Genomic DNA, 17,673 nt, shown 5'->3' with positions numbered 1-17,673 from the left:
CTTTGGAAGGGGTAATACGAAGAGCAGGGATTAACACGAGTGGTACAATTTTCAATAAGTCCGTCCAGCTATTTGGCTTCGCCGACGACATAGATATTATGGCACGTAACTTTGAGAAGATGGAGGAAGCCTACATCAGACTGAAGAGGGAAGCCAAGCGGATAGGACTAGTCATCAACACGTCGAAGACGAAGTACATGATAGGAAGAGGTTCAAGAGAAGACAATGTGAGCCACCCACCGCGAGTTTGCATCGGTGGTGACGAAAATGAGGTGGTACTTGGGCCACCAGTCACCAGTGAGACTGCCGAAAATGATACCAGCAGAGAAATTCGGAGACTCATCATGGCAGGGAATCGTACGTACTTTGGACTTCGCAAAACGCTTCGATAGAATAGAGTTCGCCGCCGTACCAAACTGACAATCTACAAAACGCTCATTAGACCGGTAGTTCTCTACGGACACGAGACCTGGACGATGCTCGTGAAGGACCAACGCGCACTGGGAATTTTCGAAAGGAAAGTGCTGCGTACCATCTATGGTGGGGTGCAGATGGCGGACGGTACGTGGAGGAGGCGAATGAACCACGAGTTGCATCAGCTGCTGGGAAAACCATCCATCGTTCACACCGCGAAAATCGGACGACTGCGGTGGGCCGGGCACGTAGCCAGAATGTCGGACAGTAACCCGATGAAAATGGTTCTCGACAGAAGCAAGAAGGCGAGGTGCGCAGCGGGCAAGGTGGATCGATCAGGTGGAGGACGATTTGCGGTCCCTCCGCAGACTGGTTGGCAAAGTGCAGCCATGGACTGAGCTGAATGGAGAAGACTTTTATGTATTGCATAGGCAACTCCGACCTTAGTCTGGTATTAGCCGGGCATTTTCGTCATCAATATCGGCAATGCTTTATTGAAGGAAGGTTTTCTGACGACGTGGACTGTTCCGGTGCCAATTTCCATAACCAGAGTTAGTGGTGCCGGTGGTGGGTGGGACAAGTAGGACATGTCCTACGCATGAAAGTACATGACAGTCTAAGCATTGTCCTATCCATGATTATGGTAACAACATACCATATGAATAACTAAAAGATCTAATTCTATCAATACTATTTAAATTTCTAGATCTATAATAATATGATTAACACGTTCAAAAGTTAATCAGAGGTTGGTTCGAAAGTTCAATAGAATATGTAAAAAAAATCTGGAAATACGTAATTATTTCTGCTGGTTCAGGGAGGCTCAGAGAATTTCTGAAGTTTTAGAAGAATTGACAACTTGACTGTAAATTTATCAAAAGTTAAATATCTACACAAGGATATAGCACCGACGAACCGACGTGTCACTGGCGCTCTCTGATTGTCCAACACTTTTTAACGGTCATTCGCTTTTGCGGGCGATCGCTCCTGTCAAATGAGCTAAGACACAACTCCGCTGCAATGGTAATACATGTAGGTTGGTGGCTGAGCTACGAAAACTTCGCGATACTTTATGAAGGTGGCGGTAGTGTTCGATGATTTTTCATCATGGCGTCGTGGGCAGCAAATTTGAATTATTTTCCATGGGGTGACACGTCGGTTCGTCGGTGGATATAGCTTAGCTGACTGACTAAGACTGACTGTTTTTTCAGTGGTTACTCCGTGGCCAGAACTGGTGTAAGGTTGGTATTTACTACCTACGGCTCCAGCCAGTTGGGAAAGGAGAGGAATGTTAGTGTGTAGCTGTTGTTGCTACAAGGGACCAAGAAAACCTATGTATCCCCAAATACCACGGAAAGGAGATTTCTTTAACTTGGTAAGGTATATGAACAGAAATTTAGATCCAGGATTCACTTAGAAAAGCGATGTAGTCTATACCAGACCGCCAGACCGTCTATAAGGCAGAAGCGGTAGTCAATAGACTGCTGAGCTCATCTCCAAAAGTTGAAAAACTATAGACAAGGATATGAGAGAACAATCGCAGAAATATACGAATATGAAGCAGTTTATGATGATTGTAGTCCATCCGGATGTCTGGTAGCAGGCCAATAAGAAGAATAATTTTGAAAGCTTCTAAGAGTTTATTGGAATCTTTAGGAATCACAAATATATACCTACACTTCAAAAAAACTAATATTTTTTTTATAAGTAGCGACACATAAAACCATCAGAAAGCATACACTTACCCTTAATGAGCCATCGTTATCCAAAACACTTGCATCACTTTTCAAGAATATGTGTAGAGACTAATGGTTAAAAACCATAACATCTCACACATAAAATTGAAAATGCTCGAATATGACCGATTCAGACGAACCATTAGAAAAAAAGCAAGACAGAAAAACAAAAATGGAGATTGCAACGCGTGCGGCAGCGAAATATCTGGAGGATATTTTATTTTTCTCAGGCTCATTCTCAGGTAAGAAGCATTATTTTACCAAACTGCTTTGTATTAGATCTCTTTTTCCATTTCGTTCATTTTAAATAATATCTAGATGCATCTCCATGGAGAAACAAAGCAACAACAAGAAACATGGAGTACAGATCGCAAAGTTGTGAGCACCGGATTCCATTGAAACAAATGCTCCGCTGCGGATCCGAACATTCGTATGTACCAGATTTTGATTATTCCTGCTGCACTCAACGAACCTCCGTGGATCCAACAAAGATTTGCTGGTTTGGTCCGGAAGAAACCAGTGAACGGTAAAGAATTGGTAAACGAAAAAATCTCTTGAAATTTGAGAGGATCTCCGGCAGATACGCCACAAAATGGTTCGGGACCTATGAATTGTCGAGATGAACCAAGTCTGGCCGGCTTACCAGCTTGTTCATTGCCTTCAATGCCACAATGACCAGGAATCCAATACAATACTTTGTTACGACTACCCAAGGTTTGGAGTGACTGAACACATTCCCAAACGAGTTTAGATCTACATATTGCTGATTTCAAATGCTGCATTCAATGCTGCTTGACTGTCAGACATTATGCAAATATTTGAATGCCTATAATTTCTGCGTAAGCATAATTTAGAGCATTCAAGAATAGCCTGAACTTCAGCTTGGAAAACAGTTGGCCATTTGCCCATGGGAATCGAAATATTTATCCCTGGGCCAGTCACGCCTGCTCCAACTTGATTGTTCAGCTTTGAACCATCGGTGTAAAATACAATTGATCCTGAGCGAAGATTTGGTCCACCGTTTGCCCATGTATTTCGCTCAAGATTAATTACATCAAAACAACGACAAAAGTTATATCTTCTCCTCATCCAGTCATCATTGTTTGTGATAAGTGAGTTGATATTTATTTTGTTTAGAATACTGAGATGTCCTTTTAGGTCACCTTCAAAGAGGTTTGAATCTCTTTTGATCTTCAAAGCACTCTTCTCTGCTTCTAACTGAATAAATTGATCCAATGGTAGCACGTGGAGCAAAGCGTCTAGCGCTTTATTCGGCGTGCTTCTCATTGCACCAGTTATTGAAAGAGTAGTTAATCTTTGAAGTTTTTCGAACTTTTTTTGAACTTTTTTTTAGCTACTCTTTCTTTTGTTTTTGGCCACCATATTAATGCGGCATACACGGAGAAATGGGAATACTCAGAAGTGGGTGAATTTTCACCCACCTTCAAGATAAGTGGACTAACCCACAAGGTGGGTACAGTGGCTCTACCCATAAGTGGGAAAACGCTTGTACGTCAAATCTGATGTGTACTTTTCACCCACATTCTTGAAGCAAAATTTTGCTGTTGATGGGTGAAAATTACCCATCATCAAATAATTTAACGGTGTTAAGCGTTTCTTAAAATTGATTAATAATTAATTATTGTAAAAATGAATACGTACAATAAACAACGCCCTTTTATTTTATTTATTATAATACTGAAACTTACATATTTCCAAGCATATTACACATATATTTGTTAAAAAAAACAGTATTCACAAGTTTAAGTCGATTAGGCCGCAGTAACATAATTCCACAGAATCCTCTTAAACGCTCGTTTTCCGATTAAATGTCCATTTCTTGGTCGTCCTTATAGATGAGGATGATATTATATCTAGATTTTCTCTCAGAAAATATTCTAGAAAGAGTACAGAATAACTTTATATCAGAACACCCGCAGTTACTTTGAAACTTCAAACTCAGCACAAATAAAGAAACTTTCCATAAGCTAAATGAAAATGTCAAATAACACAGCACTTACCTGTAATATTCAGGATGTCATTATTTCTTTTTTGTTTTTGATATTTTAATAAAATAAATGCGGACCAGAACAGAAACCTCGAAGAACCAGAATATCAGAAAAAAAACAAGTTATTTTTCATCCATAAGAGGATGAAATACACTCACATTGAAAACTAATATGAGCTAACCCAAGGTGGGTACTTTCCACGCATCTTTCCAAATTTGAAATCACTCATCTTTCTGACAGCTCCATATAGCTATTCAAGATGGGTGATTTTAAAACATAAAATGTGTAATCTCAAATCTCCGTGTATGTAATTCTGGGTTTCACAATCCCCGTATAAATCCATTCACACTTAACTCATTTCACCGTATTCGGTAAATTTTACCGAAATCTCAACAGCAGAACTGTTCGGTAATTTATTTTACAGATTTTTTGTAATTTTTTCCATTGCTCAACTGTCAAAATCACCGAAAATCAGTTAAATTATTTACCGAACAGTTCTGCTGTTGAGAATTCGGTAAAATTTTACCGAATTCGGCGATTTTTTTTAGTGTCAATTGAATCATTTTTGGCTTTAGTCCCCACTTTTTATCGAATGTTGCCTTACTTATCCATAAAGCATTTGTAGTCTTACTCAATGCTTCCTCAAGATGTAAGTTCCAATTCAGCTTACTGTCAAGTCTAACTCCAAGATGCTTGACTGAGTTTGAAAGTTTCAAATCTGCTCCTTTCAATTTTAAAGTAGGAAAAGAATAATTTCTTCTCCTTGTAAACGCCACCAATGTGGCCTTTGAAGGATTTATGTTTAATCCTTCTTTTTCACACCATAGTGTGATGAAATTTAGGGCAATTTGCATTCGGTTAGAAATAACACAGTCATATTTTCCTCTCACCAATATATATATATATATATATATATATATATATATATATATATATATATATATATATATATATATATATATATATATATATATATATATATATATATATATATATATATATATATATATATATTATATATTATATATTATAACTATATAATCCGCGAAGCCAGTTATTTCGATGCCTCAAGCTTCCAGTTGTTTGAGAAGATCATCAACGATTAAATACCACAAAAGAGGTGATAATACGCCTCCTTGGAGACACCCTTTAACTGCTCTCACACTAATTGATAAGCTTCCAAGGTTAGCTGATATGTCTCTTTTTGGTAACATTTCGTCAATCCAATCAACAATTCATACATCGAAACCTCGTTTCAACATAGCATCCTTCATTGAACTGTGAGATGTGTTATCAAATGCTCCTTCAATGCCAAGGAACGCTGCAAGTGAGATTTCTTTAGCTTCAAAAGATCTTTCCAACTTTGTAACTAACTTGTGAAGCGCTGTTACTGAAGATTTTCCCTCCTGATACGCGAATTGATTTCCGCTTAAAGGAGTTTTCGCTAGGGGCAAGTAACTCTAAACTATGCGAAAATATTACTCATTGTCTCGCAATAGTATTTGGTGATATTTCTAGTATCCACGATTCCCATCAAACAAAGAAACGGTTGCTAGTTCGGTTGTTATGGCGTTTGTTAGTTACTTGATGAAACACAGTGCTCCCCCGTATTGGAAACACCTGATTTCTACCTTCTACAGATTCTAGAAAACTTTCAAACCACATTTTACATTATGAATGGCATCAAACCAAAGCGTAGGCCTTAAAGATTGCTCAAAAAGTAATAATAATAGAAATAGTTGTTCAAAGATTTTTTAAGAATTTAAAGGAGACTGAAATCATGTGTTGCCTAAAACAGGGTGGACTGTATCGACTGGGTGGCGTTGTGTTTCATGTTTTTCCAACCAGGGCTCTTCGATCAATTTACCGTAGATACGACGTAGTTTTTCTCTAGTATTTGTTAGTATTTTTGGATACTGTCGAAAGTTTAGAGTTAGTTGCCCCTTGAGTTTTCGCTAGATAAGATGATTTTATATGCTCATCTATTAGTTTTTTCATTATTTTTAATATGATGGACGATAAGCTAATTGGTCTGAAGGATTTTGGGGTTGATTTATCCTTCTTATTAGCTTTTGGGATAAATGTGACACGCACTCCCCTCCATGCAGTCGGTATATAGCCTAATATTAAGCTTAATCGGAACATCTTAGTCAGAATGGGTGCTAAGATTTCTTTTCCCTTCTGTAGTAGCACAGGAAAAATTCCGTCCCTACCTGGCGCCTTGAAGGGAGCAAAAGAATCAATCGCCCATTCTACTTTCTGTTCTGTAAATATTTCACTGGCCAGAGTACTAGCATCGCTCCTAGTGCAATTCATCCCAGTGACCTTATTCGTTGACCTTATCTCGCCTGGCTTCATTTTCACTAGTTTGCGATACAGATACATTCTGGTCTTCATGTAAATTGATGATAGAACACGGGAAGTGTTTTTGCATCATTACTTCTAATGTTTCATAAGTTGGCTTGGTAGAAGAACCATCATCTTTTTTAATAGTCCCAAGACCATTTGTGTGATCCTTAGCAAGGACTTTCTGCAGTCTGGCAGCAACTGGAGTACTTTCAATGTTTTCACAAGTGTGCCTCCAGTTTATCCTTTTAGATCTACGAATTTCTCTATTGTAAGTAGTGAGGGATTCTCTGTATTGATCCCACTGTTGTGTGCGTTTAGCCCTGTTGAAGAGTTTCCGGGTTTTCTTTCGCATCTTTTGAAGATTGGTATTCCACCAAGGAACGTCTCTATTTGAAGAAAGTTCCTTAGCAGTGCAGCTGACTTGAAAAGATTGCAGTATCAAGCAGGAAAGTTGCTTTGAACTTTCTTCAAGTCCATGACAAGAGTTTAAAGAGGTGCTAACGTTTTCCGCCTCTATTATTAAATTTGAGTTATACAATTCCCAGTTAGTTTTCCTGGGATCTCTTTTGGTTTCTATGAGTTGATTTCCAGCCTCATATTCGAATAATATGTGCATGTGATCAGATAGAGATGTTTCATCTGATACATGCCAATTTTTGATTTTTTCCGAAAGTGTATGACTGCACAAGGTTAAATCAAGAACTTCTTGCCTGATGGCATTTGAAAAGGTTGGTTTATTTCCCCTGTTACATATATCTACTTCGTTTTTTGCGATGTAGTCTAACAGGTGCTCACCTCTTTTGTTGATATCCGAACTAGCCCATATTGTGTGATGAGCGTTTGCGTCGCAACCAATAATGAAAGCTTTATTTTGCTTTCTGCAATAAGAAATAAAAGCGGTGACTTCTGGTGGAGGCACATCATCAGCATCTCCCGGAGAGTATGCCGAGGCAACATATATTTCCGTTTTTCCACGAATTGTCGGTACCTCCATCATTACCGCAACAATATCTCGTTCAATGAATTCTGTGATTGGAAAAATTTTTGCTTTTTCATTCACCAAAATTGCAGCCCTGGGGGGTTGCTGTCCATTTTTGTAAATTATTTTTGAAGTACTCGTAGGAATACCTAAGATTTTACTGTTGTTCGTCCATAGCTCCTGAACTAACGCAATATCTAGTTTGCTCTCAGCAAATCTCTTGCAAAGTACAGCTGTTGCTCCCTTTGCGTGGTGCAGAGTCACTCAGATTTTGCTATTCCGCATTATTTGTTGTTTGGATACATTTTTGCATAACTTGTAGTATGGCCTAAGATATTTGGGTTTTCCCCGTAATTTTAACTCTCCAAAGTCCTGGGATATTTTCGTTCTGATTTTCTATCATTACTTCATCGCCTGTTTCTTTGAATGTTTTTTAAATTACGGTTAGCCCTATATTCTGGTTTTTTACTATCTATTTTGCAAATGATCCGAATAATTTGACGAAAAGTTGTTTAATTAACTAACATTTGAATACACCAAGCATTTGTTAATAAAAAATATAATACAGTAATTAAAATGAATAAATAAAAAAATTAATAAATTAATAAGTAAATAAATGAATAAATAAAAAAAATTGCAATAAAATAAAAATAAATAAATAAATAAATAATAGGACGTATATAAATATAATAATTAATCTTCAATCTACAAACAGGCGTCAATGCAAAATAAAATTGAAGAAAAATTGGATAATAAAATATTTTGTTATGATGTATTTAAAGTTTGTAATTAAAACTGGCACGAGGTTGTTTGTACCATCATCCCTCTTCCCCTCCCCAGGCTACCTTAATACACGTAGGTTGGTGACTGAGCTGGAAACAAATATTTACGCTCTCTTATCACTTCGATTCAAGCTTCGATTGCATAAATCAAAACAGAAAATCAAGCATTTTCTTCCATTTTGATCACATACGAAACATTGCATAGAACTACAAATCATCAATTTATCGAATGATGATCCTTTAATTTTAGCCTCACTTTTTTCCCAGCTATTTTCCGTCAATATGTACACTCCAAATAATCTAAACGTTGCTTCCACCTGAATTTTCAGGTACATTTTACGTGCACACGTAGCTGCAAATGCTTCAGAAAAATTCAGGTGAAACTTACGTGTCCGGTGAATTCTATCCAAAACTCAGGTAGGACTTACCTGATTTTCACGTAGAATGAAAATTCTATCGAAAAATCAGGTAAAAGTTACGTGAATTTCAGGTGGAAAAAATCTACGTACTTTTTCAGGTGGAAACAACGTGCAGATTTTTTTGGGTGACCATAAAGAACCGTTGTTGAGAACCGCTGATGTTGCAATCGATAATCGATTTTTGGTGATCGATTATGTGCATGCATCGAAAGATAATTGGACATCCCCACCGGACGCGAAAGCATGCTGAGCTGAGAAATGTCATTCAGTGTCAACCAAACGCCAACAACAAACGTGCATGTGTTTACAGAAGATTTGAAATTCCAAAAGTTTCTTACGAAAACGTGGGTATTCTCGGTGGAATATAGAATATTAGTTATATTTTGTGATCGTTCAGTGAATCCAATTAACTAAAATGCCGAGATCCAAACGAGATCAAAAGGGTAAGTCAGGAAGATACGTTCCGAATCAACATACATTGAATTCCATGTTTTTTTTTACTCCGGTAGTTTCGTTGACCAAAACCGATCGCAAGGGCCTGTCCAACAAGCAGCAAATCATCGAGGACATCCAGGAGTGCCGTCAAAAATACGACAATGTGTTTTTGTTCTCGGTTCAGAATATGCGCAACGCCAAATTGAAAGACGTCCGGACCGCTTGGAAGAATTCGCGCTTCTTTTTCGGCAAGAACCGGGTAATGCAGCTGGGATTGAAATTCGTCAGTGACGATGTGGACGAAGACCCGAAGCTGGGACAGGATATGGAAAAATTGCGGGAGCAAATGATCGGTCAGTGCGGATTGTTGTTCACGTCTGAGAGCAAAGAAACGGTGCTGGATTGGTTTGACTCGTACTCAGCCGAAGAGTTTGCGCGAAGTGGATTTCGAGCCACCAAAACGGTTCACCTGAAGGAAGGTCCTTTGGAAGAGTTTTCTCACGCCATTGAGCCGCACCTGCGATCGCTGGGAATGCCGACGAAGCTTGAACGTGGGGTTGTCACACTGTACAAAGAGTTCACAGTTTGCGAGAAGGGAAAGATTTTGACCCCCGAACAGGCAAGAATTCTGAAGCTGATGGGCAAGCCTATGGCCAAGTTTAGGGTCATTATCAACTGCTGTCACACGAAAGAGAACGGCTTTGAGGAAATTAAAAAGCGAGATATCGTCGTCACACAAAAGACCAAAAAGGTGCTGAAGAAGAAACCCAAGAAGCCCAAGAAGGATGATGCTATGAGCGAGGACGAGGACGAAGAAGATGATGAGGATATGAGTGAGGATGAAGACGAAGAGATGGATACGGATGATGACGAGGATGACGACAAAGCGTAGTATATTGTAAGGTTAGTTTTACTTGTTATGTATAAGATAAAAATATCTTCAATATTATTCAAACCTTTATCTGAATGCATCTTAACAATCCGAATGATCCGGGTTGTACGGAAGACAATTCACATTACATATACTGAGTTTTAGTCCAAAACAGGCAAACTGTAATTGCCTTTCGGGTATCTCTGATTATGGCACGTATTAATCTTGCTTAGCCCAGTCTCATATGCTGCCAATTTAGCTTTTGATTCCCAGTCTAGTTTAAAAAAATCATCGTGTATCTTACAATTTGAAAACTTTGCAGTTAGGAGTGTTTAGGAATACAAAAAAAAAACGAGAGCCGACAATATCTCAGTGGGCAATAAATGCCAACATATAAGAAGAGTACATATTGATCTAATGGAGATAGTAACAAATCTGATCAAAATTCAACAATTCGCTTGGATATTTCGGACGATTGTCTCGACCCTTCTTCTTTGGTTTTCACTGTTTATTATCTCGTTTATTTCTACCCTTATTATATTACAAATAAATAAGTCGTAACGTTTCTCTTTACAAAAAAGAACACTAACTACTACGAAGATAGAGAGATGGGTTCGGATTCAGATTCAGAATGGTAGGGAAATGTGAGAGTTAGCGTCTCGGAAAGGACTTATTCATACTAAAGACTGTTTTGTTCCACCCCTTCAAATCAGTTTGGTTTGAACTTGTTCTTTTTGGGCTTCTTTTCGTCGGTTTTGATGCATCGCCCTCGATAGCAGATTTCGGTTTCATGCGTGATTCCGTTGGAAGTTGACGTGGGGATGGGCATTGGGCCTATGGCGTCGTCACTGGAGGCTTTGGCGGTCTCTTCTGTCACCGGCTCTGGTCGGTTTTCGTTCGCCACCACATCCGAACCGGTTGTGGTCGTTGTGATGGGGCTTTCTGTACTTGCTTGCTCAAGCTCGTGGTAGCTGCCAATCGGTTGAGGCCGATACTGCTCATCGTCGTCTTCCACTTCCTCCGTTTCCGGATCGTTTTCTGCCATGGCAAACAAATCGGAAAGCTGTTTTTTCACGTCGGCAAAAATGCCTTGTCGGGTGTCCTCTTCATCCTGTACTTGTTCGTCTTGTTCGTCGTCGTAGAACTGCTCAGTTGAAAACTGCTGCGCATCACCTTCGGATTGTGCTTCTATTGTGGGCACCGTCGTGGTGACTTCCCTCTCCGTAGGCAAAACTGATGTGGTTTCATAGATTGGGGTTGTTTCTGGAATGGCGAACGTCGTCGTTTCAGGAAGTTCGGTCACCGGTGCTTCCGTTGTCGTAGTCGTTGTATTCACTGGAGCCTCCAAAACCAAGCTGCTTGCTTTTACTTCGTTGATAAGGTTTTTTCCCTGCAGGGCAGCTTGATCGATGTTTTTGAGTGATTCAAAACCAGCCGTGTTATAGACGTGAGTATTGATGTGCTGCGACTCGGCAGTTTCGAATGATTCTGTCACGTGGGATCGACCCCGCTTACGAAAGTTGGCTCGGATATTGTAAGGTCTTCGTTCGCCGGAGCCACGTAGCGGTGCGGTGGTGACAGGCTTGGGCTCTTCAATCAGTACTTCGTTTTCAACTGGTTTGTTCTCCGGTTCGCCTAGCTGCAGGTTGCTGTCGATGTATTCTTTCATCACGTCATTAAGCAGTGCCGCAAAAGTGGGCACATCGCTAAAAATATTTGTCAGTGAGTAGAAAGAAAAGCATTGCATTAGTACCTAGTTCTTAGTGATTGATTCTTATGATGTAGTATGTGAACGGCACATAGTTGGGCGTCTTCTGTAGTCTTGTCGTTCCTCATCATGATTTCACAATATAGGGGAACTGTTCCGTTTTCCATCTCACTGAACACATATTCATCGCATCGCAAAACAAAGAAATACAGCACCAATCTCGTCGCTTCTTTTTGCTAACAAGCGTGCTCACTGGTGTAAAAAAAATACAAAAATAAAAAACAAGAGGCCCGGAAGGCTCCTTTCAAGAGGCCCGGAAGGCTCCTTTCAAGAGGCCCGGAAGGCTCCTTTCAAGAGGCCCGGAAGCCTCCTTTCAAGAGGCCCGAAAGCCTCCTTTCAAGAGGCCCGGAAGCCTTCTTTCAAGAGGCCGGGCGGCTCCTTTCAAGAGGCCCGGAAGCCTCCTTTCAAGAGGCCCGGAAGCCTCCTTTCAAGAGGCCCGGAAGCCTCCTTTCAAGAGGCCCGGAAGCCTCCTTTCAAGAGGCCCGGAAGCCTCCTTTCAAGAGGCCCGGAAGCCTCCTTTCAAGAGGCCAGAAGCCTCCTTTCAAGAGGCCAGAAGCCTCCTTTCAAGAGGCCAGAAGCCTCCTTTCAAGAGGCCCGGAAGCCTCCTTTCAAGAGGCCTGGAAGCCTCCTTTCAAGAGGCCAGAAGCCTCCTTTCAAGAGGCCCGGAAGCCTCCTTTCAAGAGGCCCGGAAGCCTCCTTTCAAGAGGCCAGGAAGCCTCCTTTCAAGAGGCCGGAAGCCTCCTTCCAAGAGGCCCAGGAAGCCTCCTTTCAAGAGGCCAGGAAGCCTCCTTTCCAGAGGCCCGGAAGCCTCCTTTCAAGAGGCCAGGAAGCCTCCTTTCAAGAGGCCAGGAAGCCTCCTTTCAAGAGGCCCGGAAGCCTCCTTTCCCGGAAGCCTCCTTTCAAGATTCCCGGAAGCCTCCTTTCAAGATTCCCGGAAGCCTCCTTTCAAGAGGCCAGGAAGCCTCCTTTCAAGAGGCCCGGAAGGCTCCTTTCAAGAGGCCCGGAAGCCTCCTTTCAAGAGGCCCGGAAGCCTCCTTTCAAGAGGCCCGGAAGCCTCCTTTCAAGAGGCCCGGAACCCCTCCTTTCAAGAGGCCCCGGAAGCCTCCTTTCAAGAGGCCCGGAAGCCTCCTTTCAAGAGGCCCGGAAGCCTCCTTTCAAGAGGCCCGGAAGGCTCCTTTCAAGAGGCCCGGAAGGCTCCTTTCAAGAGGCCCGGAAGGCTCCTTTCAAGAGGCCCGGAAGCCTCCTTTCAAGAGGCCCGGAAGCCTCCTTTCAAGAGGCCCGTAAGGCTCCTTTCAAGAGGCCCGGAAGCCTCCTTTCAAGAGGCCCGAAGCCTCCTTTCAAGAGGCCAGAAGCCTCCTTTCAAGAGGCCCGGAAGCCTCCTTTCAAGAGGCCCGAAGCCTCCTTTCAAGAGGCCAGAAGCCTCCTTTCAAGAGGCCCAGGAAGCCTCCTTTCAAGAGGCCCGGAAGCCTCCTTTCAAGAGGCCCGGAAGCCTCCTTTCAAGAGGCCCGAAGCCTCCTTTCAAGAGGCCCGGAAGCCTCCTTTCAAGAGGCCCGAAGCCTCCTTTCAAGAGGCCCGGAAGCCTCCTTTCAAGAGGCCTGGAAGCCTCCTTTCAAGAGGCCAGAGCCTCCTTTCAAGAGGCCAGAGCCTCCTTTCAAGAGGCCCGGAAGCCTCCTTCAAGAGAGCCAGAGCCTCCTTTCTGCAAAGAGGCCCGGAAGCCTCCTTTCAAGAGGCCCGGAAGCCTCCTTTCAAGAGGCCCGGAAGCCTCCTTTCAAGAGGCCCTGAAGCCTCCTTTCAAGAGGCCCGGAAGCCTCCTTTCAAGAGGCCCGAAGCCTCCTTTCAAGAGGCCCGGAAGCCTCCTTTCAAGAGGCCCGGAAGCCTCCTTTCAAGAGGCCCGGAAGCCTCCTTTCAAGAGGCCTGGAAGCCTCCTTCCAAGAGGCCTGTAAACCTCCTTTCAAGAGGCCTGGAAGCCTCCTTTCAAGAGGCCCGGAAGCCTCCTTTCAAGAGGCCCGGAAGCCTCCTTTCAAGAGGCCCGGAAGCCTCCTTTCAAGAGGCCCGGAAGCCTCCTTTCAAGAGGCCCGGAAGCTTCCTTTCAAGAGGCCCGGAAGCTTCCTTTCAAGAGGCCCGGAAGCTTCCTTTCAAGAGGCTCGGAAGCCTCCTTTCAAGAGGCCCGGAAGCCTCCTTTCAAGAGGCCCGGAAGCCTCCTTTCAAGAGGCCCGGAAGCCTCCTTTCAAGATGCCAGGAAGCCTCCTTTCAAGAGGCCAAGAAGCCTCCTTTCAAGAGGCCCGGAAGCCTCCTTTCAAGAGGCCCGGAAGCCTCCTTTCAAGAGGCCCGGAAGCCTCCTTTCAAGAGGCCCGGAAGCTTCCTTTCAAGAGGCCCGGAAGCTTCCTTTCAAGAGGCCCGGGAGCTTCCTTTCAAGAGGCACGGAAGCCTCCTTTCAAGAGGCCCGGAAGCCTCCTTTCAAGAGGCCCGGGAGCCCCCATTCAAGAGGCCCGGAAGCCTCCTTTCAAGAGGCCCGGAAGCCTCCTTTCAAGAGGCCCGGAAGCCTCCTTTCAAGAGGCCCGGAAGCCTCCTTTCAAGAGGCCCGAAGACCACGTTTCAAGAGGCCGGGGAACCTCCTTTCAAGAGGCCTGGAAGCCTCTGTTCAAGGGGCCTGGAAGCCTCCTTCCAAGAGGCCTGGAAACCTCCTTTCAAGAGGCCTGGAAGCCTCCTTTCAAGAGGCCCGGCAGCCTCCTTTCAAGAGGCCTGGAAGCCTCCTTTTAAGAGGCCCGGAAGCCTCCTTTCAAGAGGCCCGGAAGCCTCCTTCCAAGAGGCCTGGAAGCCTCCTTTCAAGAGGCCCGGAAGCCTCCTTTCAAGAGGCCCGGAAGCCTCCTTTCAAGAGTCCCGGAAGCCGCCTTTCAAGAGGCCCAGAAGCCTCCTTTCAAGAGGCCCGGAAGCCTCCTTTCAAGAGGCCCGGAAGCCTCCTTTCAAGAGGCCCGGAAGCCTCCTTTCAAGAGGCCCGGAAGCCTCCTTTCAAGAGGCCTGGAAGCCTCCTTTCAAGAGGCCCGGAAGCCTCCTTTCAAGAGGCCCGGAAGCCTCCTTTCAAGAGGCCCGGAAGCCTCCTTTCAAGAGGCCCGGAAGCCTCCTTTCAAGAGGCCCGGAAGCCTCCTTTCAAGAGGCCCGGAAGCCTTCATTCAAGAGGCCCGGAAGCCTTCATTCAAGAGGCCCGGAAGCCTCCTTTCAAGAGGCCCGGAAGCCTCCTTTCAAGAAGCCGAATAGTAGCTCCCAGTTGGATGGACTTTGAGTCTCTCCAACCGTGGAAAATGGAAATGGAGGGAATGGAGATATATCGTTTTCTACGGCGCCGGTGGCGAAGTGAGAGAAACTTCAAGAAATTATTACAACCAGTTTTTTCAGGACTTAAACTACTTATCCAAGAAGAAGTATTGACCGTTGGGAAAATATTTGTTGCATTATTGGAATTGCCATCAAAGTGCTAAATCAACACAGATAAAAATATGTTGTGATTTTAAATGTATTTTCATGCACATATTTGGAGCATGCAAATAAACGCAAATTTCAATCGATATTACTGCTCTTTCAAATCGAAATAAATTTGAACTGTGCTTGCTTGTAAAATTCAATCAAATTTTATTGAATATGTAATGTTTATTCGTTTGTGGAGATCAGCTGCAATTTTACACGTCGTTGAATTTTCAAAACTATTTGCTGTGAAAAGTTTGGCGATGACAGAAAGTTACTCTGCGGAATCCCGATCAAAATGGATCGCGCACGCGCGTGTATCCAGTTTTCCGCGAGCGGTAATGGCCGCCAGTTTGCCTGCGGGTTAGTATCTGATTTGACGTTTCTGGAGGTCAACTGCACTATTGCTCCGAGCATTCTGACCAATGTTGCATATAAGAAGGTGCTGATTCAGTGAATTCAAGCCTTCTTATGTACCACATTGATCAAAATGCTCGAATGGTGGGTGCAGTCGACCTTCACAAATGTAAAATCAGAGACTAACCCGCAGGCAAGCTGGCGGCCATTACCGCTCGCGGAAAACTGGATACAATAAAGTAAGGCCTTTAGCCCCACCCCTTTGTGATCTGATATGGGTGTAAATATGATGTGCACTCATAACGATTAACGAAAGGTCGGAGCTTATGGGATTATTAAATAATTCATTAGATACAAAAAGCTCGCAAGTTGCTGAATTTGGTTTATGAGCTTGAGGTGCTTGGTAATAGAACGCCGCGATTAGGACCAATCAAGACAAAATTTTCAAAACGATTTATCTGCTTTCGTAAACAAAGATTCAAACGACGATTTGATGAATCTGATGCTCTCCCACGCAAACCAACACCATCAACAGGTAACGGAACCCGACTAGAAGGTCATATCAAAATTATATCATACTATGTTATTATGTTATACTAAATTTTTATAACAAAATTTGTTAGAAACATGGTGCAGGATGTTGTTAAAATAACTAAATTTCTATCAAAAACTGCACTATTGGAAACAAAAAACTATCAAATTTTGTTACAATTTTATCATAAAAATAACATACACCCAGGTTTTTTTTTACACGGTTGGAATTCATTAATTTCTCAGTTAACCCGAACTTTCACAGCTTTTAAAATACCACCTGATTTTTCTTTGATTTTTTGTGAATTTTTTCGTGGGGTTAACTCATTGTTTCATTGACGCTGAAGGTCTTAAACGACTAAAACGTGTAAAAAAAACCTGGGTGTATTCTGTTAGAAATTTATAACAGAATCAGATACAAAATATATTGTTTCTGTGCAGTTGGAATTTTTACAGGTCGTGATAGGTCTCCAGATTGTGATCAACAATCATTTTTTTTGTTTTTGTCTGAACAATAATTCGAGAACATTAAATTAACAACATAACAAATAAGGCACTTCTCAAATTATATCAGCGTTGTGATACCTATGGCTGAGAGACTTTAAGCTTTAAAGCAATTGCTACATCTATTTTAATTGCCTACTATTGGGCAATTCGGTGTTAACATTTTCAAATCATATTATGATATAATCCTGTTTCAACATTTGAAAGATAATGGCTACTGAGAACAAAATTGTATCAAAATAAGTTATAAATATCACAATGTTAAAATTGTGTTCAATTTTTGTTATGCTCTTCTAGTCGGGAAGCCTTCACCTACCTATTGATGGTGTTAGTTTGCGTGGGAGAGTTATCAGATTCGTCAAATCGTCGTTTGAATCATTGTTCACAAAAGCAGATAAGTCGTTTTGAAAATTTTGTCTTGAAATATAAAACGGAGTATTTTATTCTCTAATCTGATCGTGTTGACAATGCGATACAAACTGAGCGTAGCTCGGAAGCGGGTCGTGTGTCGATGCTGCAGGGCAGTGTAGCCAGTTTTGCTGCGCACCGCAGTACTCCCCCTTCCTAGAAAATCACTGAATCCTGAATCGAACATGGTGGCCACTCTTGGTTATACGGTCGGATGATGGATCAGGATCTTTGGCGAAGTAGGCTGGTTTTAGTCTGTCAATTGACACGGTTACCTCTTTGTTTTTAATTTTGATAGTCAACGTTTTGCTGGTCCTTGTGAGAACTTCGTATGGTCCTGTAAACGGTGGTTCTAAAGCGGCTCGAACTTTGTCGGTTCTTAAGAACACGTGCGTACAAGTTCCTAGGTCTTTCGGAACGAATACATGTCGTTTTGTATCGTTATTGGATGCAGGCCGAGGCACCACTGAATTCATTTTCTCTCGTAGATTTGTGACGAAGGATTCCGTCGAGCCGCGAAGAGGTAGTTTCTCCATCATTGCTCCAGGTATGCTCCAGGTCGTGCCGTACAGCATGTCTGACGCTGATGTTTCTCCACGAATTGCCGTTCGTAAACCGAGCAGAACTAACGGCAACGCATCAGTCCAACTTG

At 42.6% G+C, this 17,673-nt stretch overlaps 2 protein-coding genes across 2 annotated transcripts in view; one reads left to right on the top strand and one right to left on the bottom strand.

The window, feature by feature from the left end:
- The first annotated feature begins 8,938 nt into the window (after positions 1–8,938).
- On the top strand, positions 8,939–10,078 carry LOC134218305 (mRNA turnover protein 4 homolog). The gene is made up of 2 exons (XM_062697237.1): positions 8,939–9,131; positions 9,198–10,078. Exons 1-2 carry the CDS (start codon positions 9,104–9,106, stop codon positions 10,013–10,015), a joined length of 846 nt encoding a protein of 281 aa, XP_062553221.1. The 5' UTR covers positions 8,939–9,103; the 3' UTR covers positions 10,016–10,078.
- A 153-nt stretch (positions 10,079–10,231) lies between these two features.
- Positions 10,232–17,673, bottom strand: part of LOC134218303 (mucin-2) — a 90,960-nt gene continuing 83,518 nt past the window's right edge. The window contains exon 5 of the mRNA XM_062697235.1: positions 10,232–11,700. Within this exon, the coding sequence (XP_062553219.1) occupies positions 10,704–11,700 (997 nt within the window). The 3' untranslated portion in view covers positions 10,232–10,703. The remainder of the gene's footprint in view (positions 11,701–17,673) is intronic.

Source organism: Armigeres subalbatus, chromosome 2 (assembly GCF_024139115.2).
Source record: "Armigeres subalbatus isolate Guangzhou_Male chromosome 2, GZ_Asu_2, whole genome shotgun sequence".
In the NCBI taxonomy this organism is placed as follows: domain Eukaryota; kingdom Metazoa; phylum Arthropoda; class Insecta; order Diptera; family Culicidae; genus Armigeres; species Armigeres subalbatus.
This window is presented reverse-complemented; position numbering and strand designations above follow the sequence as displayed.